The sequence below is a fragment of the Channa argus genome, chromosome 23 (genome assembly GCF_033026475.1).
Source record: "Channa argus isolate prfri chromosome 23, Channa argus male v1.0, whole genome shotgun sequence".
Classification (NCBI taxonomy): domain Eukaryota; kingdom Metazoa; phylum Chordata; class Actinopteri; order Anabantiformes; family Channidae; genus Channa; species Channa argus.
Window position 1 is genome coordinate 1357559 of NC_090219.1, and position 18108 is coordinate 1375666.

Consider the following 18108-nt stretch of genomic DNA (forward strand, 5'->3'; position numbering starts at 1 on the left):
CCTATCCAATCTGGAAGGACCAGCAAGAATGGGACAATCTTTCCAAATCTAGTGTGTGAAATAAATTATAATATGTATAATACGTATATAATATATAATATGTATATAATACCTACAAATTAGTAAATGATCTGAATCTTTGCAAATGGAGTATTTTTTTAAATTCTTTAAAAAATATGCAACAAATGTGGAAAATTGGGTTTGATTGTCAATATAAATTACTGAGTGTAGAATGGCAATGAGCAATATTATAATAAACTGTGTGCAAATAGTGAATGCCTTTTTAGTATACTGCCAACCCTTTACATCATTTTTGTGGTGTCACGATAAAGCTGCAGGTTGTACCACATGCCAGTCCATGCTGAAGCAGTCCTTATCTACTGAACCCAATACGACCACTGAGGCCAGTTTTCCTCAGCTTGGAGCAGAGAACCCCACATCCTTTGCTACCAGCGTTAAATCACCATCAAAGAAGAGGAAACAATCCAGATCCCCACAGAGCAGCAAAGAAGGAAGGTCATCAAAGAGACATAAAAGGTCCAAGTCACCATGTAGAAGCCCCAGGAGGCGATCCAGATCCAGGAGCCCTACAAGGAAAAAGAGATCACAATCTAGGTAGGGCTTTTTCTTTCATTGAGTTTTATGGATCCTGTCCAATCCAGTACCCATAGTATTACATATTGGTTCATACTTATTCAGATCAGAAACTTATATTTGCTTACAGTGTTCATTATGTTCATTAAATATTATATTATTATATATATTATTATTATTATTATTATTATTATTATTATTATTATTATTATTATTATTATTATTAATTTATTAATATTATTTTATATTATATCAGTGGCATCCTTATGCCAGTCTAAATGTCCTGAACACAAATAAAAGCCAATGTCGAATGTCTATCTGATGCTGTGTTGATCCCCAACCAGCGGAAATGTGTGTACAGTGCAACTCACACCTCACAGAATAAATGGTTGCTACTATACTAAGGCTCCAAAACATCGATAAGACGATTAAAATAGAAATTTTCGACCACAGAAATGAGTTGGTAAGAAGAAAAGCTAGGTGGTGTTAACAACTGCACCACTGGGCCACCCTGTTTTGTCCTTGCTAAATATAAATATAGCAACAATGTTTGACAAGTAAGTTTGATATGAATTGATTTTAAATTGTTTATGTACTGCTTCTGACACTGAAAAATGTTTTCTGCTTCTGTCCTACTTACAGTGTCACTGTGTGACAGTGTTTAGCTTTAAACCTTGCACAAGGAGACAGCATGTACTAGCAGTACTAATCTAGGAAGAATACAGAAAAATTCAAAGGTTTGATTTATTTTGATGTACTAACTGGGTAAAACAAAAGAATTAAACTTTTCTGTAGTTGTACTAGTTCACCTGCACAGAGTAGCCTATGTAACGAAACTAATGGGGAAAGGTTGTGGAATCTACTAAAATATCAATGAAAGTTTGTGTACTGATGTCACAGTGTGAGGTAGTCTCTGCTTCCTGAACCTAGAGGTTTTATCTGTAAACTGTACACCAATTTGTTCTCCAGAGTTTTTCTCATTTGTACTGGTTGGTGTTTACATCCTACCAATAGGCCGGCTTAAGTGACGCAGTTTAACGAAACAACGCTCGGACTCAATTTACATTTTACTTTGGGATTTTAACAAAGATAATCTGTGTTATGAACTGCCTAAATATAGACATATACTGCAGTGATCAAATTCATTATTTTCCTCAAAATTGAACAAACAATACGTGAAAGAAGTTTGTTTGAAATATTTGCTAATTAATAAAAAAAAAGAAAAAGAAAAAAATTATATAATCAGACAAGTATTCATGCCATGACACTCAAAATTGAGCTCTGGTGCATCCTGTTTCCACTGATTATCCTCGATTGGAATTGGAATGTACTCTTTCTACTAGGAGCCGGCCGGCCAAACTGAGCAATCGAGAGAGAAAGGCCTTCGTCAGGGAGATGACCAAGAACAAAGATTGAACAAAGGCACCGCTCACCACCTGCTCAGTACCATGGCAGCATCATGCTGTGGGGATGATTTTTAGCTGCAGTAACTGGGAGACTAGTCAGGATCGAGGGAAAGATGAATGCCGCAATTTAAAGAGAGTTCTGACAGTTCATCTTTCAACAAGATAAGAAAGATAACAAAGGAGTGGCTACCGGACAACTTTGTGAACCTTGTGATTGAGCATCTCTGGGGAGATCTGATAATGCCTGTGCACCGACACTCCCCCTCCAACCTTATGGAGCTTGAGAGGTACTGCAAAGAATGGGAGAAACTGTCCAAAAGTCTATGTGCAAAGCTTGAAGCATCATACTCAAAAAGACTTGAGGCTGTAATTGGTGCTAAAGGTGCTTCAGCAAAGTATCAGTCAAGCGCTGTGAATACTTACGTACATGTGAATTTTTTTTAATTTTTAATAAATTTGCAAAGATTTCAAACAAACTTCATTTACATTGTCATTATGCGGTATTATTTGTAGAATTTTGAGGGAAAAAAATTTGATCAATTTTGGAATAAGGCCATAACATAACAAAATGTGGAAAAAGTTATACTTTCTGGATCCACTGTATATTTTAGCATACTTGGTCAATAAAGCTAACTGTATTGTCATTCTGATTCTTGTGGGGGAGTGATTTTACAGATTTTATTAGTCTGGAGTTGGACTCGGGGATAGACTACTGCATTCTGCATTCATGAAAACAAATGCAGGGGAGCTACAACCTAAGTACAGTGGATCAGTGAAACGTGTATCACCCTTTATCCACCCCATGGTCCATTGGTGCCAACCATACTACATTTAAATTGAATAACATATTTTTTGTGCAGATCAGGGGGTCGGAGATCGCGGAGGTCATGTTCAAGAACGCGGTCAGTGTCGAGGAGTCAGAGGAGGCCTACATACAGCCAGAGGGACCGCTGGAAACGAGAGCCAAGTCATTCCCCTGTGCTCATTCTTCGGAAAAATAGATCGCCCTCCCGGAAACACTGCAGCTTGAGCAACAGCCCTCAACGCATCAGTGAGCTGGGTCAGATAATATGCAGTCAGTCATTCATTTTATGTGAACTGTAGTACTTTTGGATGTAGAGTATTGTGTGTTTTATTTATTTTCTTTTTTTTTTACTATTTTTAGTAGTGTTTACTAGTAAAACTTTACATTAATAGCTCAATCTTTAAAAAAACACCACCAACAATTCTATAGTATAGACAAAATTAAATCTGGTCAATGTGAAGAAACCTTCTGAAAGAGGTAAATAATAAATCCTTTAATTCACTGATTTCTATTGCACTTATGTAAATGTACATTTATGTTTTTTGTGTCTTCTCAGACAAAGAGCAGTTGTTGGAAATTGCTAAGGCCAATGCTGCTGCCATGTGTGCCAAAGCAGGTATACCCATCCCTGCCAGCTTGAGATCCACAGTTCTCCCCTTGGCCCTCCCAAGTATGGCCATGAACGCAGCGATGGCTAGTATGACTGCTGGTATGTTTTTGACTTTTTGTATACTTACTTATTGATTCTAATGTCTATCTATCCAGTGATGAGATCATCACTTTGGGCCTTTAAAAGGGTCTCATGTTGATTTAAGGGGGATTATTTAATTTAACCTGTTGTAATTATAGATTGTATGTAAAGTTTTTGTTTAAACTGTTTTGGACCATCTTTAAACCTACCTTGTTTAGTCTGGTTTAGTTAAGCTGTAATCTGCCTTGGAGTGTTTTTTTTTTTTTTTTTTTTTGGACAACTGCAATGACATCCTTTTCTGAATGTGATCTCAGCCCATTCCCAGACGCCGCAAACTCTGGAGTGGATTGGTTGTGGTCAGAATGAGATCCAACCTCTCATCTCTCCGAAAAGTGTAAAGCAGTGTTGTTCCATATTGGAGTAATTTTTACTCATAGGAATATACATCAATACAAAAAAAGAAGTACTTCCTGTGTTTAAATTTTTTTTCTATCTGCCCCAGCTCCATTTAACTAGTGAGCAGACAAGATAGTTATTGCATGACTTGTAGTGATTGTACAAGTTTTTCAAAAACTATTGATACCTTGCTATCCTGCTTCTTTTTAAGCATTTAGTTTTGCTGCAGATTTCATTTTCAATAGATAAAATTACCATGCTAAATATAACCCTTTTCAGACATGCACTGCTTTCTATTAATCTGACGTCAACTGAACATGTCGGTTTCATGTCAGAATTACAACCCTGGTTTCCCAAAAAAGTTGCAATGGCAGACTTAGAACTAGTAAGCTTTCTGAATCACTTTCAACACGGCACAAATATGAATAGCATGCAGTCATATTAACTGATAGACGCAAGGGTTATTATCATGTATAAAATGAAAACATTTTTATGATCTAAAATAAAATGATTCACCACAAAATAAATTTTAAACTGAAAAAAAGTTTCTGAGCATTTAAAAGCATATGTGGCATAGAAATCAAAGGGAAAGATCATATTGAAAATCTACATCTAAAGGAACTCCCGTATTTGATAGAAATAAATGAAAAGGAAAAAAGTACAGTGGGAGAATCATCTGTATCCAGCAGCTGGAGAACTGCAAAGACGACTGCATCACAGGCTGTAATTACCATCCAACAAAAAGACAGTAAAACCCATCAGTCCAATCACTGAGACTAACATTTTTAGTTGAATTAAAGGGTATTGAAAGATAATGTTAAACAGCTGATCATATTGGTGATACTGGTGTATAACATTTCTTGAAGTAAATGGTTCAATCACTATTCATAACTGTCTTCAATCACTGTCTTGCCTTATGAAATTTGTGTAATAAAAGGTTTGCAAGGCTGAAACAAACAGCCTGTTGTTCACGTTAATGAAGTCTAGTGTCTAACTATCAACTCTTAGTGATTAGACGATTACTTTTCACACCACACTGGCAATTTGTTTTTCTGAACTAAAATTGCTAACAGGAATTAAAATAATCTTGTAATGGCAGATAAAGAGCTCCCGTAACGTGGCTGTGGGCATGTCTTTGTAAAGCTATGAAGGAACATTAACGTAAAAGTGTGTCTGTCTGAATGACAAAAAGCCGTCACTTTAACAGGTTAATCAAGGCAGCATAGTTGTTTGTCCAGCATCTGAAAAGGGCAAAACCAGACCACTATTTTTGGAGTGCCCTAGCAAACTCCTCATCCTTGTTAGTTTAATAATTGTACTCTTTGTCCATTTCTATAACACTAAAAGTGAAGAAATCTAAATTTTCAAAAGCTACTGTAGTTCAACTTCATTGATGTAATGGGTTCTCTGGTATTGCTTTCTTTCTCTGTGTGTCTGTATAGCCACCATGACAGCCGCCTTGTCTAACATGGGCACTCTGTCTTCACTGCTACCACTACCTTCCATTACCAACAAGCCACCTGCTGCTCCTGCCCAGCCCAACATTGCTGCTTTGGAGGAATTGAAGAAGAAAGTAGTGAAGCAGGCCAACAGCATTAGCATTAAAGAGTTTACTGATGTAATGTACCCAAACTCTATTGTAGTCTTTAGTTGCCTCTTCAATGGCATAATACATGAAAAATAATTCTATAAGATCAACTTTTCTAATATTAATGTGTTTGTAGAAATGCAAGATGATTGTAGACAGTAAAGGAGAGCTACCGGTGGCAGTGCCTCATGTTTCAGATGAAGAAGATGATGGAAAACCCTTTGGAGGATCATCTCTTCGGGAACAAAAAGCCATCAACTTCAGCATCAATGTAATATCCACACCCATGGCCATATTGTTTGTTCAGCTTATTTATGCATATGAAAACCTCATTAACACTATCTTTTTTTTTTCTCTCTCTCCAGAACACGTCAATTCGTCCAGCAGTCCGTAGTGATGCAGGCATGGCCAAGGAGTTTCCTGTTTCTTCAGGGTCCCAGCATCGTAAAAAGGTTACAACAATTGTACATTAATTAAACCTGGAACTTTTGAAATTGTTAAAATTTCAATTTTAAAGTCCAGTGCTGCAAACTGTATTTAGTAAAGCATTTTGATAATTAATGTAATGTGTTAATTGTTCAGGAGGGCGAGGTACTGGGTGCCTATGGGGAATGGGTTCCAGTTGAGAAAACTGTGGAGAAACCTGCAGCAGCCTCCAAAATGTCTCTAACCACTGGTACCTCAGCAAAACCCACCTCATCAACAGAAGAAACAGAGGCTGTCAAACAGCCAGCAGATAATGACAGTGTGTTTCCTGAACCCCTGCTGCAGGTGAGGAGTCTTAAGTGTACTGTGAATATACTGTGCATACACTGTATACAGTGACAAGAAAAAGTGACCTTTTTGGTGGCCTGTTTGGAATTATCTATTTATTAACTTTGTGTTAAGCCTGTTTCAGACATGAACTCTAGGGAGTGTCAGAAGGATCAGGTCATGACATTGTCAGGAGTTTCCTGTGTGAGATGCATTCTCACTTGTAAAGAAATACTCTGTATAATTGGGCCCCTTCGAGCAGGGGGCAGGACAAGACGCAAAAAGCTTATCTGGTGAAATCTGGTTGTACACCACAGGATCGTGTGCTGTTCCTTGTATTTGTTTGATGATTTCCAGGTCTGCCCTTACTGACAGAAGTTCCCAAATCTGTTATCCTTCTAGTTCATCATTATTCGTACGAATGAGTGAGTTCTTCACCTTTGGGTTTTTAGATTTGTCTGGTTTCGTGGCAGTCGCAGGAAATGAACGTTATCAGCATGCGTGCTCACTCATGGTGAATTCTCCTGAGTATTACCTCCTCTTTTCACAAATGAGCTTGGTTGAAGATGATGCGGACTTTGCACTAGGGAGCTGGCTGGGTAAAATCCTAAGGGCCACCAGAGTTGGATGTTTGCGTTCACACGGGACACCCCCTTGAGTTAAAGTCTGGATAATGTCTAAATTTCAAGATTAAGTTGTCTTTCACTGGATAAACATAAAATGTATTGTTGATATTTACATTTAACTTTAGGTTGGTAGTACCACTGGTGCTTTATATTAGCCTCAGTACTTTGTCTTTTGTCCCCTATTTTTTACAGTAGATATACTCCAAATGAAAGCCTTCAGGGGTGCTGAAATACAGTTTGGATGGCTATGGATCAGAGAGTCACATGGATTGTCACACTGCCCACAATGGTCCAAAAACTACAGTCGTAGTGGTTTAATTCCTGGTTTCTTCTGGCCATATGCTTGTTATTTGCTTAAGCACATTGTGTTTGCCTGTATTTGCTTAAGCACATTGTGTTTGCCTGTATTTGTGACTTATATATATATATATATATAAAAGGTTTGGTCACATTTTCTGACCAAATAATGCAGAAGAACAAGTTATTCCAAAGAAATAACATAATCTATATTTTCCTGTCACTGTGTTTGTGTATAAACCCGATTCCAAAAAAGTTGGCACACTGTACAATTGTGAATAAAAAAGGAATGCAATAATTTACAAATCTCATAAACGTATATTTTATTCACAATAGAATATAGATAACATATCAAATGTTGAAAGTGAGAAATTTTGAAATACCTTGCAAATATATAATATACATTTTGGATTTCATGAGAGCTACACATTCCAAAAAAGTTGGGACAGGTAGCAATAAGAGGCCGGAAAAGTTAAATGTGCAAGGAACAGCTGGAGGACCAATTTACACCTTATTAGGTCAATTGGCAACATGACTGGGTATAAAAAAGAGCTTCTCAGAGTCTCACAGTGTCTCTCATAAGTCAAGATAGGCAGAGCATCACCAATTCCCCTAATGCTGCAAAATAGTGGAGCAATATCAGAAAGGAGTTTCTCAGAGAAAAATTGCAAAGAGGTGGAAGTTATCATCATAATATCATCCAAAGATTCCAAGAATCTGGAACAATCTCTGTGCATAAGGTTCACGGCCGAAAAACCATATTGGATGCCCGTGATCTGACGGCACTGCATCACATACAGGAAATGCTACCGTAATGGAAATACAACATGGGCTCAGGAATACTTCCAGAAAACATTGTCGGTTAACACAATCCACTGTGCCATTTGCCGTTGCCGGCTAAAACTCTATAGGTCAAAAAAGAAGCCATATCTAAACATGATCCAGAAGCGCAGGCGTTCTGTCTGGGCCAAGGCTCATTTAAAATGGACTGTGGCAAAGTGGAAAACTATTCTGTGGTCAGATGAATCAAAATTTGAAGTTCTTTTTGGAAAACTGGGACACCATGTCATCCGGACTAAAGAGGACAAAGACAACCCAAGTTGTTATCAGCGCTCCGTTCAGAAGCCTGCTTCTCTGACGGTATGGGGTTGCATGAGTGCGTGTGGCATGGGCAGCTTACACATCTGGTAAGGGAACCATCAATCCTGAAAGGTATTTCTAAGTTCTAGAACAACATGTGCTCCCATCCAGACGTCGTCTCTTTCAGGGAAGACCTTGCATTTTCCAACGTGACAATGCCAGACCTCATAATGCATCAATTACAACATCATGGCTGCGTAGAAGAAGGATCCGGGTATTGAAATGTCCAGCCTGCAGTCCAGATCTTTCACCCATAGAAAACATTTGGCGCATCATAAAGAGGAAGATAAGACAAAGGAGACCTAAGACAGTTGAGTAATTAGAAGCCTGTATTAGACAAGAATGGGACAACATTCTTATTGCTAAACCTGAGCAACTTGTCTCCTCAGTCCCCAGACGACTGTTATAAAAAGAAGAGGGGATGCCACACAGTGGTAAACATGGTCATGTTAAGCACTCCAGTATGACTCCGCCATCCACTTTGAACTCATTTATCACCTTTCTAACAGTTTGAACCTTAAAATTGAGGAATTATAACCTTGTAAAAGTAGAATTTGTGGCAAAGCAACTGTTGGATTGCATTAATTTGTACGGGTGGTCATAATGTTATGCGTGATTGGTGTAAGTCATGTTCATTTTTTTAAGATTTTGTAAAGATAAAGTTGGCCTCAGCTAACTCTTGTAAGAATTTGCTTACTGAGGTTTGGATTAAGTTTGACATTTTTAAAAGAAACCATCTTTACCTTCCTTCTCTTTTTTTTTCTCAAACAGATTTCTCACACCCCTTTTCTCTTTGTCATTGCAGCCTGTAGATATCTCTCAGGCTGTAACCGAGAGGATCAAAGCTCAGAGAAGATTGGCTGAAAACCCCTATGATGTTAGTGCCATCTGCATGCTCAGCCGGGCACAAGAGCAGGTATGCAGGCACATACTAGATCATATAGAATATTAGTGAACTGTCAGCAATGCTACAGTTTGCTTATTAGAACTTAGCACAAAGCACTGCCAAAGTTTTAAGGAATATCATTCTTGTGTGTATTTGGTCATAAATCAACAAAGGTTGTCAACAAATTGTTAAAATGGAAAAGTCAGGCAAATGCTATGTAAAAGTATGTAGGTAGTAAGTATGTAAGTAAATGGCCAAAACTGTTACCTGTTTGATGCTCGGTATCCTAAATTTTGTTGATATTGCATATGGGATCCTAGTTGGAGATGAACAGCATTTTGATTTAATTAAAAAAATATTTTTAAGTCAGTTTTTGTCTTAAAAAGAAAAGCCAGGAAAACAGTCTAGGAGTACAGTAACTTTTTGGTTAATCCAACCTAAGGTCATGTGATCTACACTGATTAATTGTCATGGATTAAGGTTGAGAGAAAGGCTTTTGCACAAATGCCATCAAGACCTGAGGGCGACTGTGGAGTAGTAGGTAGAGCAGTCTTCCACCAATCCCAGGGTTGTTGGTTCGATCCCCGGCTCCTCCTGTCACATGGTGATGTGTCCTGGAGCAAGACACTAAACCCCAACTTAGTTGCTCCCGGTGAGTGTTGACCAGCTGCATAGCAGCTCCCCCATCGAAGTGTAAGTGTGTGAGTGCGAATGGGTGAATGAGAAGCAGTGTAAAGTGCTTTGAATACAAGTAGGTAGAAAAACACTCTATGTGCAGATCATCTTCCATGCCTTTTCCAGACATGTTCTGAAGGCAAAAACACAAGGCTAGCCCCCTAATAGTTGTGATAGAGGAGATGGGAGAAGGCAGGAGAAATGGCACAGTGGTGGCATTTGTGTGTCCTGTAGGTATTAGCTTTGTAGTAACTTTAGCACAAGTTCTTGTTTCACTACTGAAATCTGTGGCCATCGTCATTAGATGAGCTTCTCTTGTTTCTTTCATGTTTGACTTGACAATAACAACACATTTCCACCTTCTCTATCTTTCTATGTACATAATATTTGTGAAGTGTTTACGTTCAGCTATACTATTACTGTCTGACACAAATGTCCTGTTTTTGCAGGTTGATGCTTGGGCCCAATCCAACACTGTTCCTGGTCTCTTCACTGGTTCGACTGGAGCCCAGGTTCTCACCTCAGAGGAGCTGTCCAACAGTGGGCCACAAGCATGGCTTAAAAAGGTGAGACACAAACAGAATACATAAAGAAGCTGTAGAAAGTGTGCATAAACTGCTTGACTTGTACCTACTGACTGGTTTCATGCTGTTCACGATGGGATTACAATGGCATTTTAGTACCAATCTCTTCATAATAAAAGGTTCAAACACAGAATATAGGCCTACTGTTGACTTTATATTGTTCCAGCCGTGGACCAGAGGGGGGCCTACACAGTGTTAGGCATGTGATTTGAATGTTGTGGCTTATGGCTGTATATCATTTAGTAGTGTCAGACCGAAACAGTAGTAAAATTGGTCATTTGCATATATTTTGGTTTTAAATGAGAGGATGCTTGAAATGAACACACAAGGTAACCACAAATGTCTTCTAGCATTTGAATAAGCCCCACCGACACCAATCAGTGTTTGAAGACTTTATAATCAAAATACTCTTAATATAATGTAGTTTACTGTCAAAATTCACTTTCTGAGTTCTGTAGAACTTTAATCTGAGCAAGCAATTGGGCGTACACTAGTCAGCTGGAACCTTGATGACATGTTTGTATGTTGTTGTTGGTTGGTATTTTCAGTACAGATGAGGAAGTGGGGAGTAGAGGGAATGCTTTTGATTTTGTGTGTGTTTGTGTGCACACACATACACGCGTGCACATGCTTGTACAGTATTATATATATATTTATATTCATATTGTACAGTCATTATGACTAACATGAAATAGTAGTTTATAAAAATTTTACTTGACAAGCATTTATAGTTTGTTTCCACTGATTAATACAGAAATAGAGGAACCATTGAAAATTGCATTTTCAAATGCAATATAGACTTTAAAAATCATTTTTCTATATCATTTAGCCCTAGATTAAGGACCAGGGTTCTTCTGTCAGGTTTGGCAATCAGTTCCAAGGTGTACTTATTTAACCTCAGTCTCATCGCTTAATTACTTTTTACCTCTAACTGATAACCTTTTTTTCCTTTTTTTTTTTTTTTTCCTTCTGTCCCTTGGTCCCACTGTGTCTGTTTGTATCTCTTTTAGGACCAGTTCCTCAAGGCAGCTCCAGTATCAGGGGGTGTCGGGGAGTTCCTGATGAGAAAGATGGGCTGGAAGACAGGAGAGGGTCTAGGGAGGAACCGTGAGGGTAGCATCGAGCCAATCATTATTGACTTCAAGGTTGATCGCAAAGGTCTGAGCCCACAAAATACTGCACACATAAAGTTTAGTCTTGCATCTGTCTATGTGAGCACACATCGAGGTAGAAAAAAACATTTTGAACCCTTTGAATGACTTCCTGCTGAATAACTAATTGTCATCTAAATTGCAATTTAATATTCATTTATATTTATTTTTCAATGCAAAAAGATAGAGAGCCATGGCAATTATTTCTTACAATTTCGACAAGGTCCTGAATTGGAACAATTTTATGAGAGAAGGGTTGCATTTTCCAAAAGAATTGCAATGGTGCTGATATTTTTGGCCATCACTGTAAATAAAAAACCCAGTGCAGCACAGAATCCTGTCATCATATAAACCACTATTTTATGTTTGTCATGCACATGTTCATTTGCACACACACAGATGCAGTACATTAAAAACATAACCTGGACAAACATTTCCTACCAACTCTCTCCATGAATATCTTTCCTTTCCTCTCTCTCTACCCCAAGCTACCTCTCTGCCCAACGCTAGGTAACTAACAGCAAGATGCAAATCAATGCAAATCAAGTTATCAATATTCCAAATGACTAGCCGCTCTCCCACACCGACAGTAATTTTCCTCAGAATCCAAACTGTGACAACAAACTGAACTAAATTAATTCTGTTTTCTTTTGGTCTTTTTATCCAACTTTTTTTGGAAATTATGCAGGCGGGAGGGGGCAGATTGCTGCATGTAAAGTCTGTAGGAGTGCCCCTCTTTTAAGTATCTATAATTTATCTCAGCTTAAGGAATTTGACAATTGTGTTCTGTTAAATGCAAAATCGATGAAAAAATGATTCACTAAGCCCTAGTCACAAGCATAGACAAACAAAATGTGTATAGGCTAAAAACCAAAAATAGTTCTAGTCATTCATGTTTTTATTGAACACTGTCACAGTGCTGCAGCTTAATGGTATTGTTCAGATGTCTTGGGTAAGATGTCTTGGCTCTTTTTGAGGTCATTCAATAGTATCTCTCTTGGCCACTGGGCCAAAGACTGTATAGTGACTTTGCTCAGATATGACCAGAAAGATGTAAACGATTATCAAAACAAGAAAAGAAAGGATGACCAAAAGCAGCCACTAAATGACCCAGAAGGAAATAAATGATAAAAGATACAAAAAGTGACAGATGGCATGGAAGCCTTATGATTAGTTTTTCTCTGTCAGTCTGGAGGTCTTATATAGGAGAGGGGGAACACAGTTTACATTAGAGGTTAGAATTGGAGCTCTCTGGGATGCCAGTGCATCAAACGGTATTTTGCACATATAAATGCTTTAGCAACAAGTCTCCATATTGAACACTACACTGTTTTTATTGAGACACAAATAGGAGCTGTCACTGGTCTGTAGTATAAAGTTTAAAGTATAAATGTAGTATAAAGCTAGTGTGTGTAAAATTAACGAAGAGAATATTGGTACTAATGCTGAAAGTAGTCATGATGTTAAGTTTGTGTGTGTATGTGTACTAGGACTAGTCGCTGAAGGAGAGAAACCACAGAAGCAAACAGGAGGACTGGTGGTAACCAAGGACCTAATGGGTAAAATATACAGCACACACAGTCACACCATGTACAGTACCTTCCACAGAATATATCTTGCATCTAGCATGATCTTTCTCTCGCAGAACTGCTTTCTGACATTACCGGTGTCATGATGAGTGAAGAGTGCACACAAAATGTTGACAAAAGTCGTCTACAATTTACAGAAGCCTTCACAAGAACCAAATACCTTGGATAAATTACTATACAAAATGTACGCAGCACATAGCAACATAGTAACAGTAATGTAACAATATTTAATGCTGTGGATGTAGAAGTTGCTTAAATATTACTTTCAACCACCAGTTTGCAGTCAGTTCCCAGCCACTGTCATGTACCAACAGGAAGCGTCAAGATTCAGGAAACATTAAAGTGGGATTTATTTAATTACAGTGTCACCCTAGGCCGTAAAAATCAAATTGACCTTATTTGGCGTTATAAGATCAAAAGGACAAAATGTCCTTGTTCCCCACAATAAATATCAGTGGATAATGATGAAAAATAATAATAATACAAACAGCACTTACACATATATAAATGGAGTACAATATATTATCCTTAAATTTCCACTGAATAATGTTTAAGTTACAAAACAATAACTTGTCTGATATTATGTCATGAAGAATAATTCAGGTCCGACGTCTGGTCTTGGTCGCAGCTCATCTGCAGCTTCATTGTTGTTGTAATGATGCAGTAGCCCACCCAGCCCAGCCTCATAAAAGCAGTAAAGTTGCCCCTAATCACTCTATAATGTAAGCAGCAAGGAGCCAGAAGCAGTATTAAAGCTGATGAATTATCATTCTTCATATAATTTCTTCATATCACTCCTGGCTCTTGTGTAATTTCAGGAATGACAGATCTTTTTTTTTTTCATTTAAAATGTCTGTATTATACAGCTTATAAAGATAAAGAGCCAGTTTACCAAATTAATGCAAATCACATATATGAATATTTGATAAATCAGTTCAATTCCTTCAGATTTTCCCTTACTTGTGATGTTTGCGTGTCTCAAATTTCATTCTTCTCATTAATGTGCAGGGAAGCACCCAGTGTCGGCTCTCATCGAGTTGTGCAACAAGAGGCGGATAATGCAGCCAGACTTTGTCATGGTACATCACAGTGGTCCTGACCACCGTAAGAATTTCCTCTTCAAGGTGGGTCATTTTAATTAGTTTTACTTCTTTTCATTAGCTCGTTACATATTGGAGCTTTGAGAGAAAGTGCAGTAATGCCTGAATCCTTCAAGACATTTGAGATTCATAACAGCAACAGGAAGTTAGGAGGAGACCTGTAAAAATGTTTGAGGTTTACCTTCACCCCAAATTTAGATATTCCAACACATCAAAATGTATCGTCTGTTGGTTGGATTCATCCATCCATATTTTGTGTTGTTTCAGGTCACAGTAAATGGCATTGACTATCAACCCCAGACACCCAGTCCCAATAAGAAACATGCCAAGGCCATGGCAGCTACAGTTGCCCTGCAGGCTCTGGGAGAGGTAATATTAACAAACAAGAACACAAGCCATTGGCAAGTCGGTCCAAAATGACGCGTTGTAAAGCTGGATTTGTTTCTGGTTAGATTAATCCCATGCAGCATGCAGTCATTAGAGGAAGCCTTTAAATACATTTAGAGTTGGGTCCAAAAGTTTGCATACCATTATTTTAAAAAGCGAACAAGAGTAAGAACAAGATTTTTTTTTAATTAACATAATATTTAATGCACACTCAGCTAGCAAAAATGTTCCTTCATCAAAAATTTATCAAATTAATTTATCATGGGGCATGCAAACTTTTGCACCAAAGTAATTTTCAATATTTATGATAACTTTTATATACACATTTTGACCATTTTTGTTCTTCTGATTCTTCTGATAATGAATGAACATTTGCACAACCTGCATATGCATTATTATGATTTGGCATCACCTTTCACTGAAATTTAATAAAAACCAAAATGTCTTCAGTGTACAGTGAAAACAAATACAGTCCCACATTTCAGCCAGGATGTCAAAGAATATAAGCAGACATCAATATTAAAATTGCTTAAGCTTAAAGACCAGGCGAAGGATATAAAGCCATTTTTAAAGGTTTTTGAGTCTTCAGGGGCACAGTGACCTCACTCAATACTTATGAAGAGAATGAAGTTTAACCAAAAACCAGACAAGTCAGCCCTTTGTCATTAACAGTTGTATTGTTTCTTATTGGTTTTCTTTCTTATCATGTCAAATCTTGCATTTTAAAAATGCATTGCTAATAATAAAGTAGAAGATGAGTTAAATTTGTTTTGTGTTTGTGTTGTTCGTAGGTTCCTGTCGATGGCCCAGGCCTCTACACTGGCCCTGTCTTCACTGCTGCTTCGACTGGCCCCCTGTTCTCTACATAGACAAACACAGTTTGGCTTAAACAAAATCAGCGCAGTTCAAGTGTTTGATTGTCCTCTCACCTCAATTGTGGGACACTGATGGAACGTATTTTTGTCCCATTCATTAACCACTACACTTTAGTGGATAATTTTTATTCAAGAAACGAACAAAAATCTAAAAAGACCCGTTTTGGCTTCAGATACCACGGAGTATCTTTGAGTAAAAGCTAGAAGTGACCAATTTTATACCTGCAAACCACACTTTTTTAAGTCATTGTGTTCATAATGACTTGGCAAATACATTTTTGCCAGGTTATTAGATTTGTGAAAAGCCCATCTTATATTAAAACCAAATGGCATGTATGTACAGTACAGTGACCTGTGTGACATTGTAGCATTTTAGTGTGTTATATATTAGTTCTTTGTTCTTTGCCTCACCAATGGAGAGCAAAGCAGGAGTGTAAAATGAAAAGTAATATCAGCAAATGACTGTGTCTTCTTAGTGAACAACTTTTTTGTTGGTCCTAAGATCATGGTTGTGGCTCAGCCTGCACCTAACAGGTTTCTCATCCAATAGGCTGTTGAACTTGGTGGAACTAACCTTCTAAATATGTAAAGACAAAATAAAGATTATGTTTATGGTATGTAATAGAGAAATTAAAATGATGTTTTTTGCTAAAAACGCATGTTGAACGTGATTGAATCGACTTTGAAGTGTCACCAAAGTTACCATGTTTATAAAACTCCAAAGGGTGCAAAGCTTCTTCTGCACTTCGGTGTACACAACATTTGTGGCTGCTTCATAAAGTTTCCCATACACTTTTAATTCACAGCAACTTATAAGTAAGGAGCACACAAAAGACCTTACGGTTCAGTGTCTTAACCAAGAATACTTTGACATGTAACCAGGCAGAACTGGGAGTTAAAACACTGCTGTTTGTTTCATGGACAACTACTGTGCTCCTTTTTTAATCAAGAATGAAAATTCTTACCAGGAGGTGAAAACACACAATTCTTTTCCAACACATTAATGAACTCAAGCAAGCACATAATCCTACCCAAACCAACCATTTGGAGCCTCAAGTGCAGTAACATATCTTTCCATCTCCCAGCCGATGTGCAACCAATGCTGGATGTATTTGATAGTACCCCTGGTAAAGCCAGAAGCACTACTGCTGACCACTAAAGCAATGTCTCTGCATATGTTTATTCCCTGCTCCACTCAGTTTCCTGCTCAACCATCATTTACTCTTTTGTGTTGACAAATTTGATTTATCTTCGCACGTATTATGATTATTTAATACCACGGGACTGTATAAGGTACAAGTTGAGACAGAGTTCTCAGGAGTTTAAAAGGAGTGAGATTGATAGAACTTCTGCATCAAAAATATGTTTAACAAAGCAATGATGAGTTTTTTTTCTGATCACTCGGGCTTGGAATGGGTCTATTGAACAGGAGGAAAAGAAAGGTGTCCCAGTAAGGCAATGGGCAAACTGTATAAGTGTATAATCATCGTGGAGAGAAATCAGGAATCTGACTAAAACTCAATATAAAAGCAATGAGAGACCTTAATAACTACTTTATTCTTAACTGTTTTTTTTTTTATTTCTAAGACATATCATAATGTATGAGGTTAGCTTGGAACTGTTATTCTAGAGAAGAAATTAACTGCATAAAAGCAATATAGTGCAAACATCTGGTTTAGCTTTAATAACTGGTATAAACTTTTATTAGCAATAAAATGATATAATAAAAATATTGTTAACGACCTGTCAGCACGTAAAGTAGTTAAAATCAGCTCCACCTTTACCAACAGTGATATTTAACCCTTATTTTGTATTAATTACTGGACATGTTTTACCATAATTGCCATAATCACAATTGTTTAAAATACATTGTGTCCCTCCAAAATGAAAACTATTAAAAAAAATTTATTGACTAATAAAATAGATTAACACAACAGCATCCAATCTCGTAAATTCTTCTTTATTATAATTTTTGATTTGATTTGCCCTGATTTAGAGACAGTTTCTAAAAGTTCTGCATCAAAGAATCTGCATACAGAAACCGGTGTACAGAGGCAAGATGCAAGAGGGGGTGTGAGTTTGGCTCTCAATGGACTTCTGTGTACAGGTGAGATAGAGAGAGCACCATAAAGTCTGCTTTACAGTCTGCACCACTGTGGGTGAAGAATTCAGTAGGATAACACCAAGCACAGACATGGTGAGTTTACCTTCCTGTTTCAACAAATTAAAGTTGTTGAACTTCGATACTCCAGATGGCGTGACAGTGGGGACATGGGTGCATATTTGTCGGGCTTTATTTCTCGTCAAGACTGCAGCAAATGATACAAAGTGTTACATAAGATGCATCAATGAACATTTCTATCCAATCATTTCTATCCATTCATTCTTTTATAAAGTAATTGTGCTTTTTTCTTTTGCAGTACGGTTTTATCAACAGCTGCCTCCAGTCTCTGGTGATGGAGAGGTTTGGCCAAGAAACCTGGGATAAGTTGAGGTTTGGGCACATACACTTAATGACTGGTTGCATGTCAGGGTCAGGATGATGATTGGGATAATGTGAATGCA

General features: G+C 37.7%; 1 protein-coding gene across 3 annotated transcripts in view; it reads left to right on the forward strand.

Annotated features, from left to right (window-relative positions):
- The window catches only part of LOC137108650 (protein SON), a 36777-nt gene extending 19404 nt beyond the window's left edge, over positions 1-17373 (forward strand). Inside the window, exons 7-20 of one of the 3 annotated variants that reach the window (XM_067493501.1) lie at positions 333-615; positions 2861-3051; positions 3362-3514; positions 5335-5510; positions 5617-5751; positions 5846-5932; positions 6063-6251; positions 9102-9212; positions 10307-10423; positions 11452-11599; positions 13083-13151; positions 14190-14305; positions 14549-14650; positions 15460-17373. In XM_067493501.1, the coding sequence (XP_067349602.1) occupies positions 333-615; positions 2861-3051; positions 3362-3514; positions 5335-5510; positions 5617-5751; positions 5846-5932; positions 6063-6251; positions 9102-9212; positions 10307-10423; positions 11452-11599; positions 13083-13151; positions 14190-14305; positions 14549-14650; positions 15460-15537 (1955 nt within the window). In that variant the 3' untranslated portion in view covers positions 15538-17373. Of the gene's footprint in view, positions 1-332; positions 616-2860; positions 3061-3361; positions 3515-5334; positions 5511-5616; positions 5752-5845; positions 5933-6062; positions 6252-9101; positions 9213-10306; positions 10424-11451; positions 11600-13082; positions 13152-14189; positions 14306-14548; positions 14651-15459 lie in introns of all 3 variants that reach the window. The other 2 variants (XM_067493500.1, XM_067493499.1) reach the window with 2 other exon arrangements.
- Positions 17374-18108: the final 735 nt, after the last annotated feature.